The 20,766-nt window shown below is 37.3% G+C and overlaps 1 protein-coding gene across 3 annotated transcripts in view; it reads right to left on the bottom strand.

Annotated features, from left to right (window-relative positions):
• The window catches only part of AK9 (adenylate kinase 9), a 131,382-nt gene that overhangs the window by 91,974 nt on the left and 18,642 nt on the right, over window positions 1–20,766 (bottom strand). For 2 of the 3 annotated variants that reach the window (XR_005789949.1, XM_040474339.1), the window contains exons 6-12: window positions 18,003–18,115; window positions 15,271–15,459; window positions 10,667–10,795; window positions 7,751–7,825; window positions 4,953–5,051; window positions 3,103–3,242; window positions 2,842–3,022 (exon numbers count right to left, since the gene is read on the bottom strand). Coding sequence is in view for 2 of the 3 variants with exons in the window: in XM_040474339.1 (XP_040330273.1) it covers window positions 2,842–3,022; window positions 3,103–3,242; window positions 4,953–5,051; window positions 7,751–7,825; window positions 10,667–10,795; window positions 15,271–15,459; window positions 18,003–18,115 (926 nt within the window). In the remaining variant the exon portion in view is untranslated. The remainder of the gene's footprint in view (window positions 1–2,841; window positions 3,023–3,102; window positions 3,243–4,952; window positions 5,052–7,750; window positions 7,826–10,666; window positions 10,796–15,270; window positions 15,460–18,002; window positions 18,116–20,766) is intronic. The other variant, XM_040474340.1, reaches the window with a different exon arrangement.

Below are 20,766 nucleotides of genomic sequence, written 5' to 3' on the forward strand. Positions count from 1 at the left end.
ATTGATGGACACTTGCGTTTTTCCAGTTTGGGGCTGTTATATAAATAAACTAGCAATGAACATTTGTGAGGAAGTCTTTTTGTGGTCATATGTTTTTATTTCTCTTAGACAAATACCTAGAAGTGGAATTACTGGGTCATATTGTAAATGTGTATATGATTGAAAAAAAATTTTTTTTTAATGTTTATTTTTGAGAGAGATAGAGAGAGACCGAGTGCAAGCGAGGGAGGGGCAGAGAGAGAGGGAGACACAGAATCCGAAGCAGGCTCCAGGCTCCGAGCTGTCAGCACAGAGCCCGACATAGGGCTCGAACTCACGAACCGTAAGATCATGACCTGAGCCAAAGTTGGACACTCAACTGACTGAGCCATCCAGGCGCCCCAAATGTGTATTTGATTTTACAATAAGCCATTAAACCATTTCCAAAGTGGTTGAACTACTTTACTTTCCTACCAGCAAATGTATACAAATTACAGTTACTCCACATCTTCACCAACACTTGGTTTTGTGAATCTTTTAAATTTTAGCCATTGTAGCGGGTGTGAAGAAGTATCTCGTTGTAGTTTAAATTCACATTTCCCTGATCACAATTCATTTTGATCTTCTTTTTTGGGTGCTGTTGGTCAATCACTCGCCTTCTGTTTTTAATCATATGTTCAACTTTTGGCCATTTAAAAAACCGGGTAATAATTCTCTATATATTCTGAATATAAGACCATAAAGGATATGCAAAGGACTTTAGGCTGTTACATATTTCTAATTGCCATCCCTAATGGTTATGCTCTTACAAGCATTATATGAAAATGTACTTCTCCACATCCTAGCCACACATCAATATTGGGTATTAACAGTGATCTTTCAACTCCAACAGTGAGATTCACAGATCTCTGGGGTTTTTTGGCATCTCTCTGGTTATCAGGGAGGTGATAACCATTTTCTCATGATTAATGGCTATGCTGTTGTATCTATTATTTTGGGAATTGTTTGTTTGCTACTTTTTTCCACTAGGGCTTCATCTGCACTTTGGTTTGTAAGAGCTCTTTATATTTTAAACTTATAATTCCTTTGTCTGACACATACTTTAATATAATGTTTGTGGTTTGTAAACAAAACATATGTGGTAATGATAAACCACAGAGCGGTAGAAAATATTCATAATGCTTATTATCTAAAAAGAACTTGCATATAGACAATTTAAGGAATTCCTACCAATAATATGTAAAAAAAAAAAATTTTCAAATGCCCAATAGGCTTGAGCAAACATTTCAAAAAGAGAATATTTGAATGGCCAATAAACAAAGAAAAAATGTCTAACCTCATTCATTTCAGGGAAATGCAAATTAAAACCACAGGGAGATACACCTATTAGAATGACTTAAAAAGACTGACCATAATGAAAGTTGGAAGAAATGTGGAATAACAGAATTCTCACACACTGCTGATCAAGTTGTAAATGGATAGAATTCATTTGGAAAAGTTTGGCATTCTCTACACAAGTTGCATACTCAATGTCCCAGGAATCTTACTATTAGATATATCTCCAAAACATATAAAGATACCATGTGTGCACCATAAGACATGTACAAGAGTGTTTATAGCAATATTATTCATAATACTCAAACTGTAATCAATCCAAATTTTATCAACACTCAAGTGGATAAATAACTTATAATATAATACAATCAATATAATGCAATAAAAAATACATAGATCGAGGCTATATGCAGTAACATGTATAAACAAGACGCATAAATATCATAATCGTAATGTTAAGTGAAAAAAGCCAGGCACAAAGAACATAAATTGTCTAAGTCTAGAAAGTTAAAAAAAAAAAACATGCAAACTAATCTATGGCATTGGATGTACACTTCCAAGGTAAAACCATAAGAGAAAAGAATAGGAGTGAATACCATCAAGTTCGGCGCAGAACTTACCTTTGTGGAAGGAATAAGAGGATCAACATTGGGAAGAGGCATGAGGGGGTTTTCAGGGTGCTGGCAACTCCATATTTGTCCTGGGTGGTGGTTACATGGGTTTTTTTTTGGTGATAATTCACTGAGCTTCACTTTTCTGTTTGTTTGTCATATGTTAGAGTTAAAAAGTTAAAGCAAATAGAAAATGTCACCCCTGAGTTCAAAGGAATAGCACTTGAAAGAAATCCAAACTCCTTCTTCTCAGGGCTGCAGTGTTCTGTCTGACTACATCTTCGGCCCTCATCATCTTCTGCCTTCCCCCTTGTGTTCTCTACTCCAGCACACTGGCCCTCGCAGAACTGCTGTCCATTCTAACCCCTCACCGAATCCTTGGGTTCTGCCTTCAAATTATACCCTCCATCTGCCTACACCTTACCACCTCTACTGCTATCACTCTGGTCTAAACTATACATAATTTCTCTTCACTTTACTGAGGGTGGAGAACAAGATCTCTGGGGAGAGAGGCCAAGGAATGGACAGGCCAGGGTGTCTGTCACCACAGAGGGTCATCTTGGCAGATACTAAGGATGATGGCAGGAGTGACTGTATGGAGAGAGGGATGGTGAGCTAGGACTGTGACCCAGGAAACAGGAGATGAATGAAACCAAAACAGGTAATGGGTGGCACAGTCCACATGACATAGCAGTCAAGTCTGGGGGCTTTGGGGAAGCAGGGAAAGGCTGTGGACTCGGAAACTGCAATAAGCAGCAAGGGGGAGGCTTTCCCCACACCAAACCCAGTGAAACAATTACCCAATTGACGGTGTGAAATTAAGAACACTAAATACAAATCTTGTGAATCCGAAAGTCCTACAAATTATAGTCAAGTATAGGTAGGTAGATAGCTAGCTAGCTGAATGAGTACTTACCTTTCCTTTGTAATTTTCTGCAAGCAAATTGCTAAGTGTTGTTTTCCCTGAAGACTGGGGTCCAAATATGAATACTTTAAATGGTGGTGCCGGCATAGGCGGAAGAAGATAGGGACGTGGGTTCAATAAAAATTTTTTTAATGCTTCTTCTGATGAAAGACAGTACATTTTACCTAGAAAACTTAAAATATGCCATAATCATAAACAACTGAAAAGAGGTACGGACAAGTTTTAAATTTAAGTTGTGAAAATCTTACTTACCTCACGGAAAAGTCTGGTAGTCCTGGATAAATGTTACCTTCTTTTAAAGTCACAGGACATGTACGTCCCCATCTGCTTCTCTGCCATCTATACCTTGGTGCGATAAGTTTATAAGATGCAAGAGTACGGAACAGCTCATCCTGTTAATCACAAACACCGCACTAAAAATGTGGGCATCATTTTGCTAAAATTAACAGTATGAAGTATTTAATTTTTTAGTTGGTAGTGCTTTGCTATTTAAGAAAGAATTTATTAAGAAAATTTTGGCTTTTTTTCTTAATTGCAAACATTCTGTACTTGTCCAAAATGTAATAAGACAAATAGTTGTCATTTCCATTATGACCCTGGTTTAAATTTTATCGAGCATTTTGTGCTATAAAGTAGAAAGACTATAATGTAGATAGAATGTTTTTTATGATCTTCTTGTATTACCCGATTTGAAAAAATTCTTACTGAAAAGGTTTGAAAATGCACCAGATTCTTAGTTTAACTAAGTTTTTAAATTGTAACATGTTATATACAGGTTGCTTTTTTTTTTTTTTTTTTTTTTGCATTTATTTAGCTCTTTTGTTTTTAAGATAAAAAGTGCCCCTCAGTATTCCTCTGTTGGTGCCCTCCAGAGAAGTTAGGTCCACTTTTCCACAGACTGCAGATTGCTGAGGGGTTCACTGTCCTCATGCTACCTTAGCAGGGGACGAAAGAGCCGGGGAGAGAGAGCATGGTGAGCAACTGCCAGGGGGAAAAGGATCCAGGTACGCTCTCTCCAACCTTCAGATGTAGATCTCACACGTATCTGCTGGCTCCAGAGTTGACTGTGGAGGACAGGTGAGAATGGGGTCTCACCTGGACCTCTGTAGCATCAGAGAGTAAAGAGGCATCCACACTGCGGGGGATGCTGCATGAATGTTGGAAACTGAAGGTTGAAAGAAGTAGCTAACTGTTAAGGAGACTGTCGTTGCTTAGAGGAGTTGCATGAGACCAATAACCTAATCAGTGGGCCACATTAGGCTACCACCCTTCTCGATGGAGTCTACAGACAACGAACCAGGGACTGAAACGTATGTAGTTAAGCCAGGAGGCGGTTGCTCTTTCCTTATCATCTCTACTTCCTGTCCAAACTTGGGAAAAGTATTTGAAAAGCAGACGCTGAGCATTCTCTCCAGGAAAGGGTGTTTGAATGGCAGACCACGCTCCTCTCTCAACCATTGTCACATCCATAATACAATAGTGTCAGGAACACAGTAGTTATATGAAAAAAGGGTTCAATGATTTGAAGGAAAAAATGAGTGTTTATAGAGCTGAGGGCTTTTATGATGTCTCTGCTTTCTTTGGTGTTGCAAGATTTTTAAAATGAAATTGAGTTTCTTTCTCATTATTCTTGTGGTTGCTTTGATTTTATTGTCTTTGTTTCAAGACTTTTGTGTTTATTTTATTTATTTATTTATTTTAAAAAATATTTTAACATTAATTCATTTTTGAGAGACAGAGAGAGACAGAGTGTGAGTGGGGGAGGGGCAGAGAGAGAGGGAGACACAGAATCCGAAGCAGGCTCCAGGCTCTGAGCTGTCAGCACAGAACCCAATGCAGGACTCAAACCCAGGAACTGTGAGATCATGCGACCTGAGCTGAAGTCAGACACTTAACCGACTGAACCACCCAGGACCCCCATCAAGAGTTTTGTTGTGTTTAGTGTTTCTAGAATTTGTGTTATTACAGCTTCTTCCTAAAAATCAAACCCATTCTTGTGAAAGGTATCCTGAAATTCCTTTTATACCTTGAAAGAATACATTAAATTAAGGCCACAACATATAGTGAAAAGATAGACTTTCAAACAGTTAAAAATAACTTACATTGTCCATTATGTCATTAATTTCTTCTTCTGCACTCTGAAGTTTAGTTAAAACAGCTGCTCTTTTTAGGTTCAGATATTTAAGTCGGTCCATAACTGTCTAAATTTGTTAAAGAAGAAATATTTAAATACATTGGCATTTGAACACCTCAAATACTCTGTAACAGTGATGAGCTTATGAGTAGAATACTTCCTTGCCTCCACCTTCTGGTGGTTTGCTGTCAATGTTTGGTGTTCCTCCAATCTCTGCCTTTGATGTCACATAGCTATCTTCTGCCTGTGTGTCGAGTCTCTTCTCTTACAAGGATACCAGCATATTGGGTTATGACCCACTCTAACTCAGTATGAACTCATCTGGACTTGATTACATCTGAAAAGATCCTGTTTCCAAATAAGGTTACATTCACAGGTATTGGAAGTTAGGACCTCAACATATCTTTTGGGGGTACACAATTCAATCCATAACAGTTTGCCCTCTGGTCCCGAAATATTCATGTCCTTAGAGATCTAGTTCTGTAGGAACTCTTCAGAAAGAGGGAATACAGCCATGTCAAGATGCAAGCAGATCTTAGAGTTGGCTGCCATGATCCAAGAGATGCCTGGGACCACCAGAAGCTGGAAAAGGCAATGCTGGATCATCCCCTAGAGGCTTTGGAGGGAGCAAGGCCTGGCCAACACCTTGATTTTTTTTTATTTCTAACCTCTAGAACTATAAGAAAATAAAATTTTTGTCACTTTAAGCCACCTAATTTGCTACAGCAGAATTAGAAACTAACAGGGACATTATGCAGAAGAACATGAAACGTAGACTCTGAGATGAGAGATGGTGGACTGACAAAGTCCTGATGGTCAATGGTAATCTGTGGTGGATTGTGTTATTTGTTCATAATTTACCCTTCTCTCCCTTCCCTTTTTAATTCCCTAGTTCACTGTGGGTAGAATACACTTCCCTATCCCACTGATATTGAGCTTCTCCGTGTAACTTGTTTTGGCCAATGGAATAGGCAGGAAGACCAGGGTGCCAATGACAATTGAAGCCTTAACAGGCTTAGGAAGTTTCAACCAAGGCCTATTGGAGCTTCTGCCCTCTACCTTGAGAAAAGTGTCCTGGTTTGTAAAATCCAAATTCTGGATATGTGTTGAAGGAAAAACCTGCTTGGGTGTGGGATGTGAAAAAAAAGAGAAGAGCAGATTGAAGAGTGGATTAGATGCTTACTGAGAGGGGAAACCTGTGACAGGAGTGTATCTGGGGCAGGTGGTGGTGATGGTGGATCTGGGGATTTTTGTTAAATCTGAGATAACTACTAGACAGCCAATTGGATACACCGAGTAGCAGCTGATTATATAGGCATGGAATTCAGGGGAAAGGTCTGGGATAGTAACAGCACTTAGTAGGGCAGACAGAAGAGTGCAGACGGAGCGAGGTCAGGTTTTCTCCAGCTCTACAGATGAGAGAGTGCAGAATGTTCAGTGAGGTAGAATGGACTATACAGTGTGGAGTATATTCTTTATTTAAAAAAAAGCTTCATTGAGATACATTTCACATAAGTATAATTTATCCATTTAAAGTATAGCATGGCTAAAATTAAATGGTTTTTAGTATATTTAGATTTGTGCACTCATCACCACAATTAATCCTAGAACATTTTAATCACCCCAAAAAGAAACGCTTTATCCATTAGTAATCACTTCACATTCATCCCGAGATCTCCCACTGTGGCAACCCTCACCCCAAGCAACTGCTGATCTATTTTCTATTTTGATCGGTCAGTCTATTTTGGATATTTTATATAAAAGGAATCATACAGGACCTTTTGTAACTTTTATTTTACCGAGTAGGTGTTCAAGATTCATCCATGTGGTAGCATGTATCAAAACTCCATTCTGTTTTATTGCCAAATAATATTCCAGTGTATAGGTACACCACATTTTATTTGTCCATTCATCAATATGTGGACATTTGGCTTGTTTCAACATTTTGGCTATTGTGATTAGTGCTGCTATGAACCTTCATGGACAAGTTTTTGTTTGAACACCTGTTTTCAACTATTTTGGCTATAGATACCAAGAGGTTGATTGCTGAGTCATGTGGTAATTCCATGGTTAGCTTATTGAGGAACTACCAAACTATTCCAAAGTGGCCACACCATTTTACAATCCCACCAGCAATATATGAAGGTTCCAACTTTTCCACATCCTCACCAACACTTACTACTGTTGTAAACATTTTTTTTAAATGTTAGTCATTTTAGTGATGTGAAGTGGTATCTCATTATGGTTTTGGTTTGCATTTCCCTAATGGCTCCTGTTAAGCATCTTATCATGTGCTTATTGGCAGTTATTTGAGACACTTTTTGTCACACAGAGATTTAAAAATTTTTTTTTAACATTTATTTATTTTTGAGACAGAGAGAGACAGAGCATGAGCAGGGGAGGATCAGAGAGAGAGGGAGACACAGAATTCGAAACAGGCTCCAGGCTCTGAGCTGTCAGCCCAGAGCCCAATGCGGGGCTCGAACTCACAGACCGCGAGATCATGACCTGAGCCGAAGTCGGACGCCCAACCGACTGAGCCACCCAGGCACCCCGTCACACAGAGATTTTAAATTCAAATGTACTTTTGATTTAAATATGGATAGATGAACAGATATAACATCAAATTTTTAAGCGTCAAAAGGAATTTTTCAAACAAACTAAAATGTAAATATATTTTTGATATTTATGAAAATAAGTACAATCCAGTCAGTAACTTTTTGATTTTCCAAACTGTGGGACATTCTCACTAAACATTGCACTTACCATGAAGAGCTCTTCTGGGGGCTTATTTCCATCGAGCTCAATGAGATACTGGGAATTGTGTTCAGCCATTACTTCCTGCGAAAAATAGAAAAGATCCCTTATAATCCAGATCCTTGGCAAAACTGAATACAAGATCAGAATCTTAGTATACTATGAATAAATCTTTAAAGCTAAATTGTTTGCTTTATGCATGATATAATGTGTATTATTTTAAGTGCTCTTTTGCAAAAGCCTAAACCAATCTTCTTACCATGAATTTTATTTTTTCTGGTTTTTTTTTTTTTCCAGTTTTTCTTTCCACCAAAGTTTTAGAGTCCTTCCAAATAGAAAATGTTTGGGGGCGTCTATCTCTGCATATATACATAAAATAATTTCTGCCAAACTGATAATTGTAAATGACATTGGCTTGTTCTACTTTTTATTCCCCTGGCTATGGGTGAGGTCAGTATTCAGATATCCATCTCTGAACACTGTCTAACCATGACATCTGGGCATTTTTCTATTAGATTGTTCTCTTCTCTAACATTCATGGGAAGTCTTTAACCCATATTGATTACAAATATTTTACCTTTATTAAAAAAAATTTTTTTTAAATGTTTATTTATCATTGAGAGACAGAGGGAGACACAGCACGAATATGGGAGGGGCAGAGAGAGAGGGAGGCACAGAATCCGAAGCAGGCTCCAGGCTCTGAGCTGTTAGCACAAAGCCCGACGCAGGGCTTGAACTCACTGCGAGATCATGACCTGAGTCAAAGTAGGATGCTCAATCGACTGAGCCACCGAGGCGCCCCTCAAATATTTTACCTTTAAAGGTAAAAAAGATTTATCTCTTAACTTTGCTTATGGAATCTTCTATAAAATAAAATATTTTTATAATAAAATATATCTGTTTTCATTGCTTCTGGATCTCTTGCTTAGATTTTCTCTATCTCAAGATTATATTAATGTTCTCAATTTTCTTCCATTATTTTTTGTTTTTAATATTAAAATGTAAAATCTGCCAGATTTTATGTTTGTACATTGGCAATGATGAACTCTATTTGAGCCCTCCATTCCCAGGAAGTAGGGATGATTGAGAGGTAGGACCCATCTCTATCCTTTCTCAAGGACTCAGATAAGATGTCTTCATCCTTCTCCATCATTTCCTAAGACTCGAGGATATCCCCTTTGCTTACCTGCCTCCATCCATAAAACCCAGGTCTCCCTTTCTTTTCCTTGATGAGAAGGTTCTCATTAATGAATGTTCTCCTTATTGCAATAATCTGAACAAATCATCTCCTTAATTGTGCAGGCATTTTGTTTTTCACAATATTATGTGAGGTTGGGTTCTAAGCCCTTCTTTTTCTTTTAGACAGCACATTATGCCAATATTATTTATTTAGACACAAATAGCCATGTTCTGAACAAGGAAGTACATAATGCTTTTCTGGATTTCAGATTCTTTTCTTAAGCAGGATTATTAAGAGTGGACTTACTAAGCCAAAGTATAAGACTAAAGATACATGCACCACATCAGACCAGGAGTCAGGTTGGGATTCAAAGACAGGCAAGAATGAGGCCTTGGCCTTGGTGAAGCAAGATATAAACCAGAAAATGATCCTCCCACTTGCTTTCCTCATGTCTTTTGGAGGAGCACTGAATTTTGGTAATCTTGGCCTCCAAAGTGAATTGACACCTGAGCCAGGTCAGAGGAGACTAGAATTGCAGGCTCCTACCTTTTATGGCTTTTCCCACCTTCCTCTACACACACCAGGACACCGAAATTACCATAAAGGGCAATTATTTTACTATTCAGCAAGTGTCATGTCGGCTTAAAGTCTAGTTTTGGCTTCCAGGATGGAAGACCTGGTCCTTATCCTTAAAAAGACTATCTCATGCCCATGAATGTAGTTTTCTAATTTTCTGAATCTGATTTTAATTATGCTTTATTTCACACCCAATGCCAGCCACTTAAGGAGTTTGCAGGATATTTCTGTTGAAGGAAGAAAGAACATGATAGACATGCAAATTACTCTTAAGAAGCAAAATTTAAAGGCCAGGGATAGAAAAGGAGGTAGGGAGGAATAAGTCATACATAAGAAAACAATTAAATTTGGCTCCTCTTTTGGGGTGGACAATGAAAATGAAAACGATCCACTCATTTGCCTTTAAACACATATAAACTTCATAAAAAAGCATGAAATAGATTCTTTTAGTTTCTCTATCAGATGGGAAGAGGCAATGTGAGTCCTGTTTTTTTATTTGTCTTTGTACCCTGTTGCTCAGCATGGTGTGTGGCCAAATACCCAAATTTGATAAATGTTTGTTGAATATCCCCAACACAAATTTGGCAGAGTCTATCCTGGACTTTAGACCATAATCAAATATGCTTTTCACAAATTGTAACTTTAGTAATCATATTTTTAAAATGCTAATTATTTTAATTAAAACTGTCTTATTCTAATATGTAATGGCCTTAACATGTTTATATGTAATCAGCTTTGAATGAGATAACCATAGAAACCAATCTGGGGATAATTTTTTAGATTGCAATTTAAATAAACGAACAGTTCCTTTTAAAATGTACAGCTGTTTTGATAAATCCATAAATTATAGATTGAAAATGTCTTTACAAAATAGTCTTTTAACATGGGTTTTCCAACTTCTGACCATAAATAAATTCCTGTAGTGACTTTTGAAAAATGCGGTTCATATATCACTTTTCAACAATACTGCTGCTTATTAAGAGTAAAATAATATTGTTTTGTGAAACAGCCTTTGGAAGGCAAGCTTAATTCTAATAGCATTCTATCAAACTAAGGGGTGGAGAATCAGATAGATAGTACAGGGGGATGAAAAAATGTGAAAGCTATTTCATCAGTGATAGAACACAAATATCAATATTCCCATTTTCATCAATATATCTTGTTCTTACTTCTAAAGAATGAAGAATTAGTTCCTTGTAAAGTTTAACAACATTCTCAATATTTTCTAAATAATCCTCAGGTCTCTGGACTACGTGTTGAAGAATTTCAGCCACCATCTGCATTTCTGCAATAAATGCCTAAATGAAAAAGATGAGATTTTTAACATCTTTATGTCAATGATTACTTAATCCACAAGCCGTGTCATCCCTCCCTCCTTACACTTACAAGCCATTTTGGGGTGAGAAAAGCAGATAGAAGGGAGACTGAGGATTTTTATTTAAGAGACACTAAATACCGTAAGGGGTCTTTATCAGATGGAATAAAACTTTAAATTAACTTGGATACTTATTTATTTATTTATTTGCTCCTCAAGAAGTAGGGAAGAGTAAGGGAAGAATATCTGATTTTTAGAGAGAGAATGAAGAAATCAGATTTACTGAGCTTCCAGTTCGTTCGTTCATTCATTCATTCATTCATTCATTCATCAATTCACTCATTGATGAGTGCCAGGCACTGTTCTAGGAGCTTGAGGTGTCTAAAACAGTGAACAAAATCAGCTAAGAGCCTGGGGCTCACAGAGCGCACATTCCAGCTGAGGAAGACAGAGCACAAACAAGTAGACAAGTAAATACAAAATGTGTTGGGTGGTGATAAGGACTAGGGGAAAAAATGCAGGGTGGAGGAGATGGAGAGTGATGGGTAAAAGTGCTATTTTATATCAGGTGGTCATGAAAGGGTTCTCTGAAGAAGTGACATTTGAAGGCAGAGGGACTCATACACATAAAAGTTCTCAGCCCAAGGCCTCATTGGTGTTAAAGATCATATTTATCCTATTATTTATAATTCATTATCTAATTTCTAATTCTAGTTTTTACAAATGCACATACACCTACATTTTATACTATTTGAATCATCTATCAAAGAAGCCACTTTATAACCTTTTTGTAATGTCTTACATACTGTTTTAATGGTCGAATAATAGATTAATATCCCTAAATACATGATTATTTGATCATTATTCTATAGTTGAACAAGAATACTTCAAATTTTTCATAAGTATAAATAACATTTCACCAAATAGTTTTGTAGATAAATCTTTATATTGTTAATATTCTTCCTTAGAAGAGTTCCTAAAAGTAGAATTACTAGACCAAAGATTACACATTTCAAAATTGCTTAATATACACTGACTTTTTCAAAAGATGCTATTTTTCTTTTCTCTCTAGCAGAGGGCTAGATAGGCACACTTGTGTGTCCAGTTAGGACACAGCTTATTAGGCACCTACTGTATGCCAAGCACTGTTACAAGCACAGGGGATATGGTCCTTGCTGCATAGAGCTTACATTGGGCGGACACATAATAAGCAAGTAAACACAAAGAACATAATTTCAGAAAGCGGTAAGTGCTGTGAGGAAGATAAAGCAGAGGAAAGAGGTAGGCCTGTGCTGTCCAGCACAATAGCTGCTAGCCATACAGACCTACTGAGCACGTGAAATTTGCCAAATGTGAATTGGAATGCACCAAATTTCAAAAACTTAGCATGAAAAAGAGATGTCTCTCTCAGAATCTTTATGTTGATTATATGTTTACATAATATTTTGGATATATTAGATTAAATAAAATATATCATTGAAATTATTTTCACTTGTATCTTTTTGCTTTTTTAAAAAAAGTGTCTACTAGTACATTTAAAGTTACATATGGTGGGACTACATTTCCATCACAGTGCTGGGATATATAGTCTCTTCCTGGATGGTCTCTGAGGATGTTATCCATGGAGTGGGACCTGGGCTAGGAGAAGGTGCAGGCACACAAAGGTCTGGAAGAGAGCGTGGTAGGCAGAGGGAAGAGGAAACAGTAAGTGCAAAGGCTGGAGGTGAGGTTGAGTCCAGAATAGGTGACGACTACTGGAAGGCCAATGGAATAGGTGGAATACAATGAACATGCAGGGAGAGACAGCCAGGGAGGGATAAGATCAAGGGGGCCAGGTCCATGGCCTTGTAAGCCATGCGAGGGTGTTTGAATTTTCCTCTACAGGTAATAGAAAGTCACTAAGGGTCATATTTTTATTTTTTTATTTTTATTTTTTTTATGTTTATTTATTTTTGAGAGAGAAAGTGAGTGTGAGAGGAAGAGGAGCAGAGAGAGAGGGAGACACAGAATCCAAAGCAGGCTCCAGGCTCTGAGCTGTCAGCACAGAGCCCGACGTGGGGCTCCAACTCACAAACTGCGAGATCATGACCTGAGCCAAAGTTGGATGCCCAACTGACTGAGCCACCCAGGCTCCCCAAGGGTCATATTTTTAAAACAAGGCTCTGGCTTTTGCAAAGAATGGAATGGATGCGGAGGGTCAAGGAAAGTGGAAGCCAAGAGAACATATACAAAGCTATTACAGCAGTTAAGGCACATTGTTTATATTTATGTATATATAAGGGTGAACGCTTTCATGCCGATATTGGCCATCAACCCAAGGGGGGCAGCATGTTTGCATGTTTGACTTCTGAACATGGCTGTGCTTCTAGGCAGACATCGTAGCAAACCAGGCCCCTGGGACTGAGTTCAGTCTGAGGACGTTAATTTGATTATATCCCGCAGCATTGGCCTACATTGTGTTTTTGAAATTTTGGATTAGTTGCCAACTACTTTTATTTTTAAATGCTGATTTTGGATTCTCTGGAGAAACCACACCACCTGGTAAGAATAGGTTGGCATTCCCACATGACAATAGTTGTCTGGGCTGGAGCTGAGAGGCAACTGTCCTCTGAAGAAGGGCATGAACCCTCTAGCTGTCCAGTGGAACTTCCTGCAATAATGGAAATGTTGTGTATCTGTGCTGTCCAATTTGGAAGACACAGCCATATTTGGTCATGAGCACTTGAAATATGGCTAGTGTTACTAAGAGAAACTAAATTTTAAATTTTATATCATTTTAATTAATTTGAAGTTAAATAGCCACATAGGACTAGTGGCTACTATATTGAATAGTGTAGTCCTAGCCTACCCCAGTCCTCACTCTTCCTGATTATGTTCCTGACGGACATCACAAACTGACATAACTGTGACCCCTGTAACTAAGTGGGCTGTGACTCCTCTATCTCACTATCTTTGATTTAAGATGGTGTGCTTTATTCATACTAAAATGACCCACTTTTATTCCCATTTGCTATGAGGTTTTCTTTTTTAAAAAGAAAATATAGAATAGATGTTGGCTATGGCCTAGTGCCTTATTTGCACAGGGAAGATTCTTTTAGCTTTTGAAATGGTTTTAAAAATTGAGATATGGGGCGCCTGGGTGGCTCAGTCGGTTGAGCGTCTGACTTCGGCTCAGGTCATGATCTTGCAGTTTGTAAGTTCAAGCCCCACATCGGGCCCTGTGCTGACGGCTCAGAGCCTGTTTAACAGTCTGTGTCTCCCTCTCTCTCTCTCTCTACCCCTCCCCCACTTGTGCTGTTTTTCTCTCTCAAAAATAAAGATTAAATTAAAAAAATAAAAATTGAGGTATAATTGACATAGAATATTAGATTCACTTCAGGTGTACAGCATAATGATTCAATATTTGTATATATTGAGAAGTGACCACCATAATAAGTCTGGTAAACATTCATCACCATACACAGTTACAACTTTTTTTCTTGTGATGAGAACATTTAAGATCTATGACTAAAGAACAATGTCAAAGATTCATTTAACCCATTAGTGAGGAAACCAACAGGATGACAAAGCTGAGGTATAGCTTATCACTGAAATAAGACTAAAAAGTTGCGTATGAATGTACTCTTAATATCTTATGAGTCAATAAAATTGTAACCTTTGAGGTTTATCTTTTTTACTGGACAAATGATTTGCAATGTATCCACCTATAAGTTAATATCTGACTTTGCCCTAGTAGAAATACTATTTATTTATAATACATTTATAATATTGTAAATTGTAGCAATTACAAAAATATATGAAGGTCTTTAAAAATTATAAGTTAATTTATAACAGAGATCACAGGTATATTTCAGTACAGCAGGGATTGGCAAACTGTGGCCCACATGCCCCGGTGGACCAAATCCAGCCCATCACCTGTTAACAGATTTCTTCACATCAAATTTTCCCTCATTAAGTCATGGTAGAAAATTCTTTTGATGCCCCATTGCATTATGCTGACTTTAGGATTATTATAATAACATGTATACGTGAATTGGGCTTTCGATTTTTGTTTCACGTGCTCTTTGCTAGACATTGGAATTGGGATTATGTTAATTTCATAAACTGGATTATGCCTGGGCTACTTGCTCCCCATATTACCCTTTGTTTTTTATTGCTCTGACTTCTCATTCTAGCTTGCATAGTGCTTGACACACAGTAGGTGACAAATCAGTCTCTGTTGCTATGACATGAAGCTGATTAGCTGTCAGGATGTGGAAGGACTTCCATATTCACAAGAAGGTTGAACTTGATGGCCTCTAGATTATGATCTAATAGTTCTTAAAAACATGAAATATTTTTTCTATTTCCTCCAGACTTAACGAAAATTTAAAGGAAATGTAATTTTCTCTATCCTTGCTATTGTTTAATTTAATTGTAGCAAATTTAAAAGTGTAGTATATGGTATTAGGATGTTACCTCTTCTTCTTCTTGCTCTTCTTCCTCTTCCCCTTCCTCTTCTCCTTTTCCTTCTTTTTGGGCTTCTTTCCTCTTTTTCCTGCGATTTTCAATGACTTCAGGATCCCACTGATCTCTTCTGTATATGTACCCTGTACTACTGTGCTGCCTTTGCCCAGAAATTCTTTGGCATAAATCGTAGTCGGGGCACTAAGGAACAACATTAGTAATTTTAACAAGCATCTTCAGTGATTCTGATGCTGACAGTGCATGCACCACACTTTAAGAAACAAAGGAAGCAGGAAACTTTAGAACTTTCCTTGTTCATTTTCTGATTTCTTTAGGCCATCTCTATGTGGAGATGGGATGGGTATTTATTGAGGCCAGACTTCTACAGGCTTCCTAATTTTTCACAAGAAAGGTTTCAATCCACTCGGATCATCTTTATAATGTGTATTTGCCCTTCCTTACTCAGCAACCCAGAATAACCATACTGTGGGCCCTTGACAGAGACGACTGCCTTCACCTGTCTCCTATTTTCACTTGCAGAAACTGACTACCATAAGGGTGAGTCTGAAGGACATGCCTGAGAGCAGTGGTCTTCAAACTTCAGTGGGCATCAGACTCATGTAGAGGGCTTTGCAACACAGATAGCTGAATGCCACTCCCTAGAGTTCTTGACTCATTTTGGGGTGGTTTCTGAGAATATGTTTTTCTAACAAACTTCTGAGGGCTGCTGGTGCAGTTGGCTCTGGGACCGTACTCTGCGAACCACTGCTATAGTAGATCACTGGCCCTGTGCCATCTTTTTTTTTTTTTTTTGTAATACAGACCCCTTGAGAATACGAGGAAAGCCATTGACTTTTGCTTCAGAAAGCAGACATACACAATAAAGTAATTTCATATTATTATAATTTATGTATTATTAATATAATTAAATGTTATTATTTCATAGATGCTTAAGGATTCATAGATCCCAGGCTAAGAATTTCTGCTCTAGAAATTCCAAGATTTATGCCCAAATAAGGACAAACCATCAGAGAAATGTGTGTTGTACTGAGCTCTGTCTCACATTAGGCCTCTGATGACATTCTAGTCATAGAAAACTTCCTTGGATACCCACTATCACACTTAAAACATAAAAACGGTGAAGGGCTTCATTCTCTATGTTAACAATCTTTTATATTGAGACCCATGTAAGATATTTCTCTTATTTAAAATTTTAATTCTAATTCCTCTCATTTTGTTTCTTCCTGAGGAGTGGCTTGTCTTTTCATGGACAATGTGAATTTTATATAAATGGTCACATTTCCTCTTTCTACTTTGGCTTATCAAACTCAGAAGTTATGCCCCAAATTTAGTAAACATTTGGAGGGTAATGGTCTGTATATCTGTACACTCTTGTTCTATACAATCTATGTTTTCCAGGGCTTAGACTTTATATTTGGTTTTAGTTGTCTGAGATCTTTTCTTCTCTCCCTTATACCACACGTTCACATGTGTGACACTCTCAAGGTCCATGCAGGAATTCTGATTGGTCTCCAACCACGACCTGTGGCAGGCTGCAGATTATACCACGCTCAGCACTGCAATACCTCTTCTCTCTCACAGCTAACCCTAACACACTCCCGGGTCCCAACATCTGAGCTGAGAATCATCCCATTTATCTTGAGCTGTCAAAACTTTTGGGGAACCAGGCAGTTATGAATATAAAAGCTTATAATCAATTTTCATATAAACAAACAGACTTGGCCTCACTGAAGTCTTATCATTCTCACATAAAGCAGTTACTATTTTTGTAAAGAAGAAATCGAGTCTCTTAAATGTGATTTGCCAAATTCTGTTGATAGAGAGATTGGGGATAGGACTCAGCCTGACTCTTAATCAAGGCTGAATGATGTTCTTTAACATTCATATGACCAAATCATTTGCTCCTTCTTTCACTGTATTTAATTGTCAAACTTATCAGGTGTCTACTAGGTACACTATCTTGTGCTAGTTGATGTTTATATGAGTAAGACATAGTTCTTGCCTTCGAGTAAGGCAGAGTCCGGAAGAAAACAGACAATTACAATATAATAAGATATTATGATAAAAGAGAGCAATGTGAATGGTCATCAGAGAAGTATTTAACTTTCCTGTAGTAAGGTATAGGGGACATGGAGGAAGAGAGAGGGAGAGGAGGTGGAGGGAGAGAGAGAAGGAGAAAGTGAGAGTGAAAGAGAAAGAGTGAGAGAGAATGAGTTAGTTAATATGTGTGTTGGTGTGGAAGAGGTGGTCATCAGGGAAACAGATGATGCCTGAACTGACTTTCAAAAGATGACTATGATTAAGCCTATTGAAAAGGCCGGGAGGGATTTCCTTTGGATGGAGCTGCAGGTGTAAAAGCACAGAGGCATGAGAAGGAATAACTCAGTCCCTATGATTGATACATAAATTGCTATTTCCTTGGGGCGCCTGGGTGGCTGGGTCGAGTAAGCATCTAACTTCGGCTCAGGTCACGATCTCATGGTTCTGAGATCTAGCCTCACATTGGGCTCTGCACTGACAGCTCAGAGCCTGCTTAGTTCTCCTGTCCCCCTTTATCTATGCCCTTCCCTTGCCCGTTCTCTCTCTCTTTCCTCAAAAATAAACATTTAAGACATTGGACACTTAAATAGTTATTTCCTTAACTACTTAGTATTTTTGAAGATACTCCTTGAATTCCACCACTGTTAAAAAAAATGGTTCGCTATGGTAGAAAAATAACTTACCTTAATATTGATTATTATATCAGGTTTCAAATTTAAATTTTTAATTAATTCTATTTGCTGCAAAGTAGTTATGGCATCCTGTGAAAGTGATGGTAGTTCAGTGACAATATAACCTGTTGAATAAAACATAATTTTTAAAGTTTTATAATGCCACCAATAGATGAGAGCATGGATTTGTTATTACTTTGTAAATCTCATTTGCTTATTGATGAATATTAATGTAGATCTTAAAATCATCTGTCAAATATTTTTAATTAATAGTTAAGTTTATTGCCACATGAAGTATAACTATGAATAATGTTTTTCTGATAATAAATAAAATCACTGAGCTGGGAGGAAACATCTTAAAAAATTCCAAATCAATTTCTCTTAAGCACATGAGGGGCCTAGGGAAGGAAATTCCATGCTAGTAATTCTTTGAACAGTTAGGAAAGCCCTGTGATGATGGTAAGGGTATACTATAGGGGTTGTGTAGTATATTCTTTTCTTTCTAAAGCTAGCATCTTATAATAGAATATATATGTACATAATATTTATATAAGTTATGGGGACCAATAAAACACCAATGAACCTCCTCATACAGTTTAAAAACCAGAACATTATCAACATGATTTTTGCTTAGCACACTTACTAGCTTGCATTCCTACCCAGAAACCTAAATCTTCTCATGGAAATTCACCCTGTTTGCCATCATCACATTAATTTCCTTAATATATTTCTTTAATTATGTCACTCTCATGCTTGAGAAAATTTTCTCTTGTTAATAAAGTCTCAATTTTCTCAGAATTAAAGGACTTAGGTCAATTTTTCTCCTGTTTTAATAGGACTTTTTTTTTTTTTTCTTGAAAGAACGGACAAAAATTATGGTTATTCAGCTTTGGATATTTGGCAGACATTTTATAAAAAGTGAATGGAGTGAGCTGGTCATTTCAACTGACAGTATTTGTTGCCAATTATAAGATTCAAGCAAAAACTCAAATTTTAGAAAACATGTATCTATTGCCATAAGCTTTACAACTTCCTGATTTTTAAAACTTTTCTTGATGATGGGGGTGCCTGGGTGGCTCAGCTGGTTAAGCACCTGACTTTGGCCAGGTCATGATCTCATGGTTCATGGGTTCAGGCCCTGCATCAGGCTCTGTGCTGACAGCTCAGAGACTGGAGCCTGCTTCAGATTTTGTGTCTCCCTCTCTCTCTGCCCCTCGCCTGCTCATGCTCTGTCTCTCTCTCTCAAAAAATGAATAAACATCAAAAAAATTTTTTCTTAAACTTTTCTTGATGAACTTGGTGGTGAAATTAACAAAAGTGATATTCTGGTATTGTATAATGAAAAGTGTTGACATTTGGAAGATCTGCACAACTCAGTGAACTAATATTTTCCTATTAATACTGCATAGTACACCTCCAAATCATGCATGCATTCCAAGTTCAAGGTAGACCAATGGATTTTATTTATTTATTTTAAATGGTTATTTATTTTTGATAGAAGGGGAGAGAGAGAACAAGCCGGGGACGGGCAGAGAGGGGAACAGAGGATCTGAAGCAGGCTCTGTGCTGACAGCAGAGAGCCCCATGCAGGGCTCAGACTCAGGAAGCCTGAGATCATGACCTAAGCCGAACTCAGATGCTTAACTGACTGAGCCACTCAGGTGCCCTTAGACCAACGGATTTTAATGTAACAGAGTCAGAAAATGTCCTTGATATGGTTTCAGATTCTATAATGTAAATAACCTTTAAGAAACTTACCCTTGGTGAGTTTTGATGTAGGATCAATTATTCTAAAGGCTATTAAAATATACTTTCCTGTTCTAACTACGTATCTGTGAAACTGGGTTTTCCTCATACATTTCAACAGAAACAATGAATTGCAACAGATTAAGCAGAAGGAGACAGGAGAACCCAGCCAGCAAGGTCTTCTCTTAAGTCAGACATTAAAGAGATTTGCAAAAATATAAAACAATACCACTCTTCTAAGTTTTTTGTTTTAAAGATTACAATTATTTTTTTAATAAAATATGCTATTAATGCAAACATGTGATGTTTTGTTATGGTTTTTAAACAAATATTTTAAACATTTCTTAGTTTTAATTTCTAATATGATAAATATTGATGTATATAACCCAAGTAAGCAAAAGCTCTTTTGGGGCCTCAACAAATCTTATAAGTATGAAGGAGTCTTAAAACTAAAAAGTTTGAGAACTGCTATGCAATGTCTAGAATAGTATGACTAAAGAAACAGTTATTAAGCATCTGTTGATAGATGAATGAATGTGTCTAATAAGCCAACCTCAAAATCCTCACTTGAGAACATGCTTATTACATACTCTTTTTTTCAATTTTACAAAAGCAGACCGAAAACTATCATGGCAATCCAAAATCTCATGAAATCCTTAGGCATTTCTCCTAAGATTTTTCAAACACTATGTATTGGATGCTACCCAGAGAAGCAGTCCTAAGTAGTTTGACTTCAAAAGGCAGAAAGGGAGATTTATTATCTTTAGTTCTGGATATATGAGCTATAATTATGATTCCCTTCCGTCTTGCTACAATCTTTAATTTCCAACTTGGCTTATTTGTTTGCTTCTGCTGTTGTCTTTAAAAGACTGAAATATGGTCGTATTCTAAGGCATCCATTCTTTTTATTATTTTTTTATTCTCAAGTTAGTTAACATACAGTGTAGTCTTGGTTTCAGGAGTAGAACCCAGTGATTTATCCCTTACATATAACAGCCAGTGCTCATCCTAATATGTGCCCTCCTTAATG

Source organism: Herpailurus yagouaroundi, unplaced genomic scaffold (genome assembly GCF_014898765.1).
Source record: "Herpailurus yagouaroundi ecotype Mexico unplaced genomic scaffold, PumYag 139, whole genome shotgun sequence".
NCBI lineage: Eukaryota > Metazoa > Chordata > Mammalia > Carnivora > Felidae > Herpailurus > Herpailurus yagouaroundi.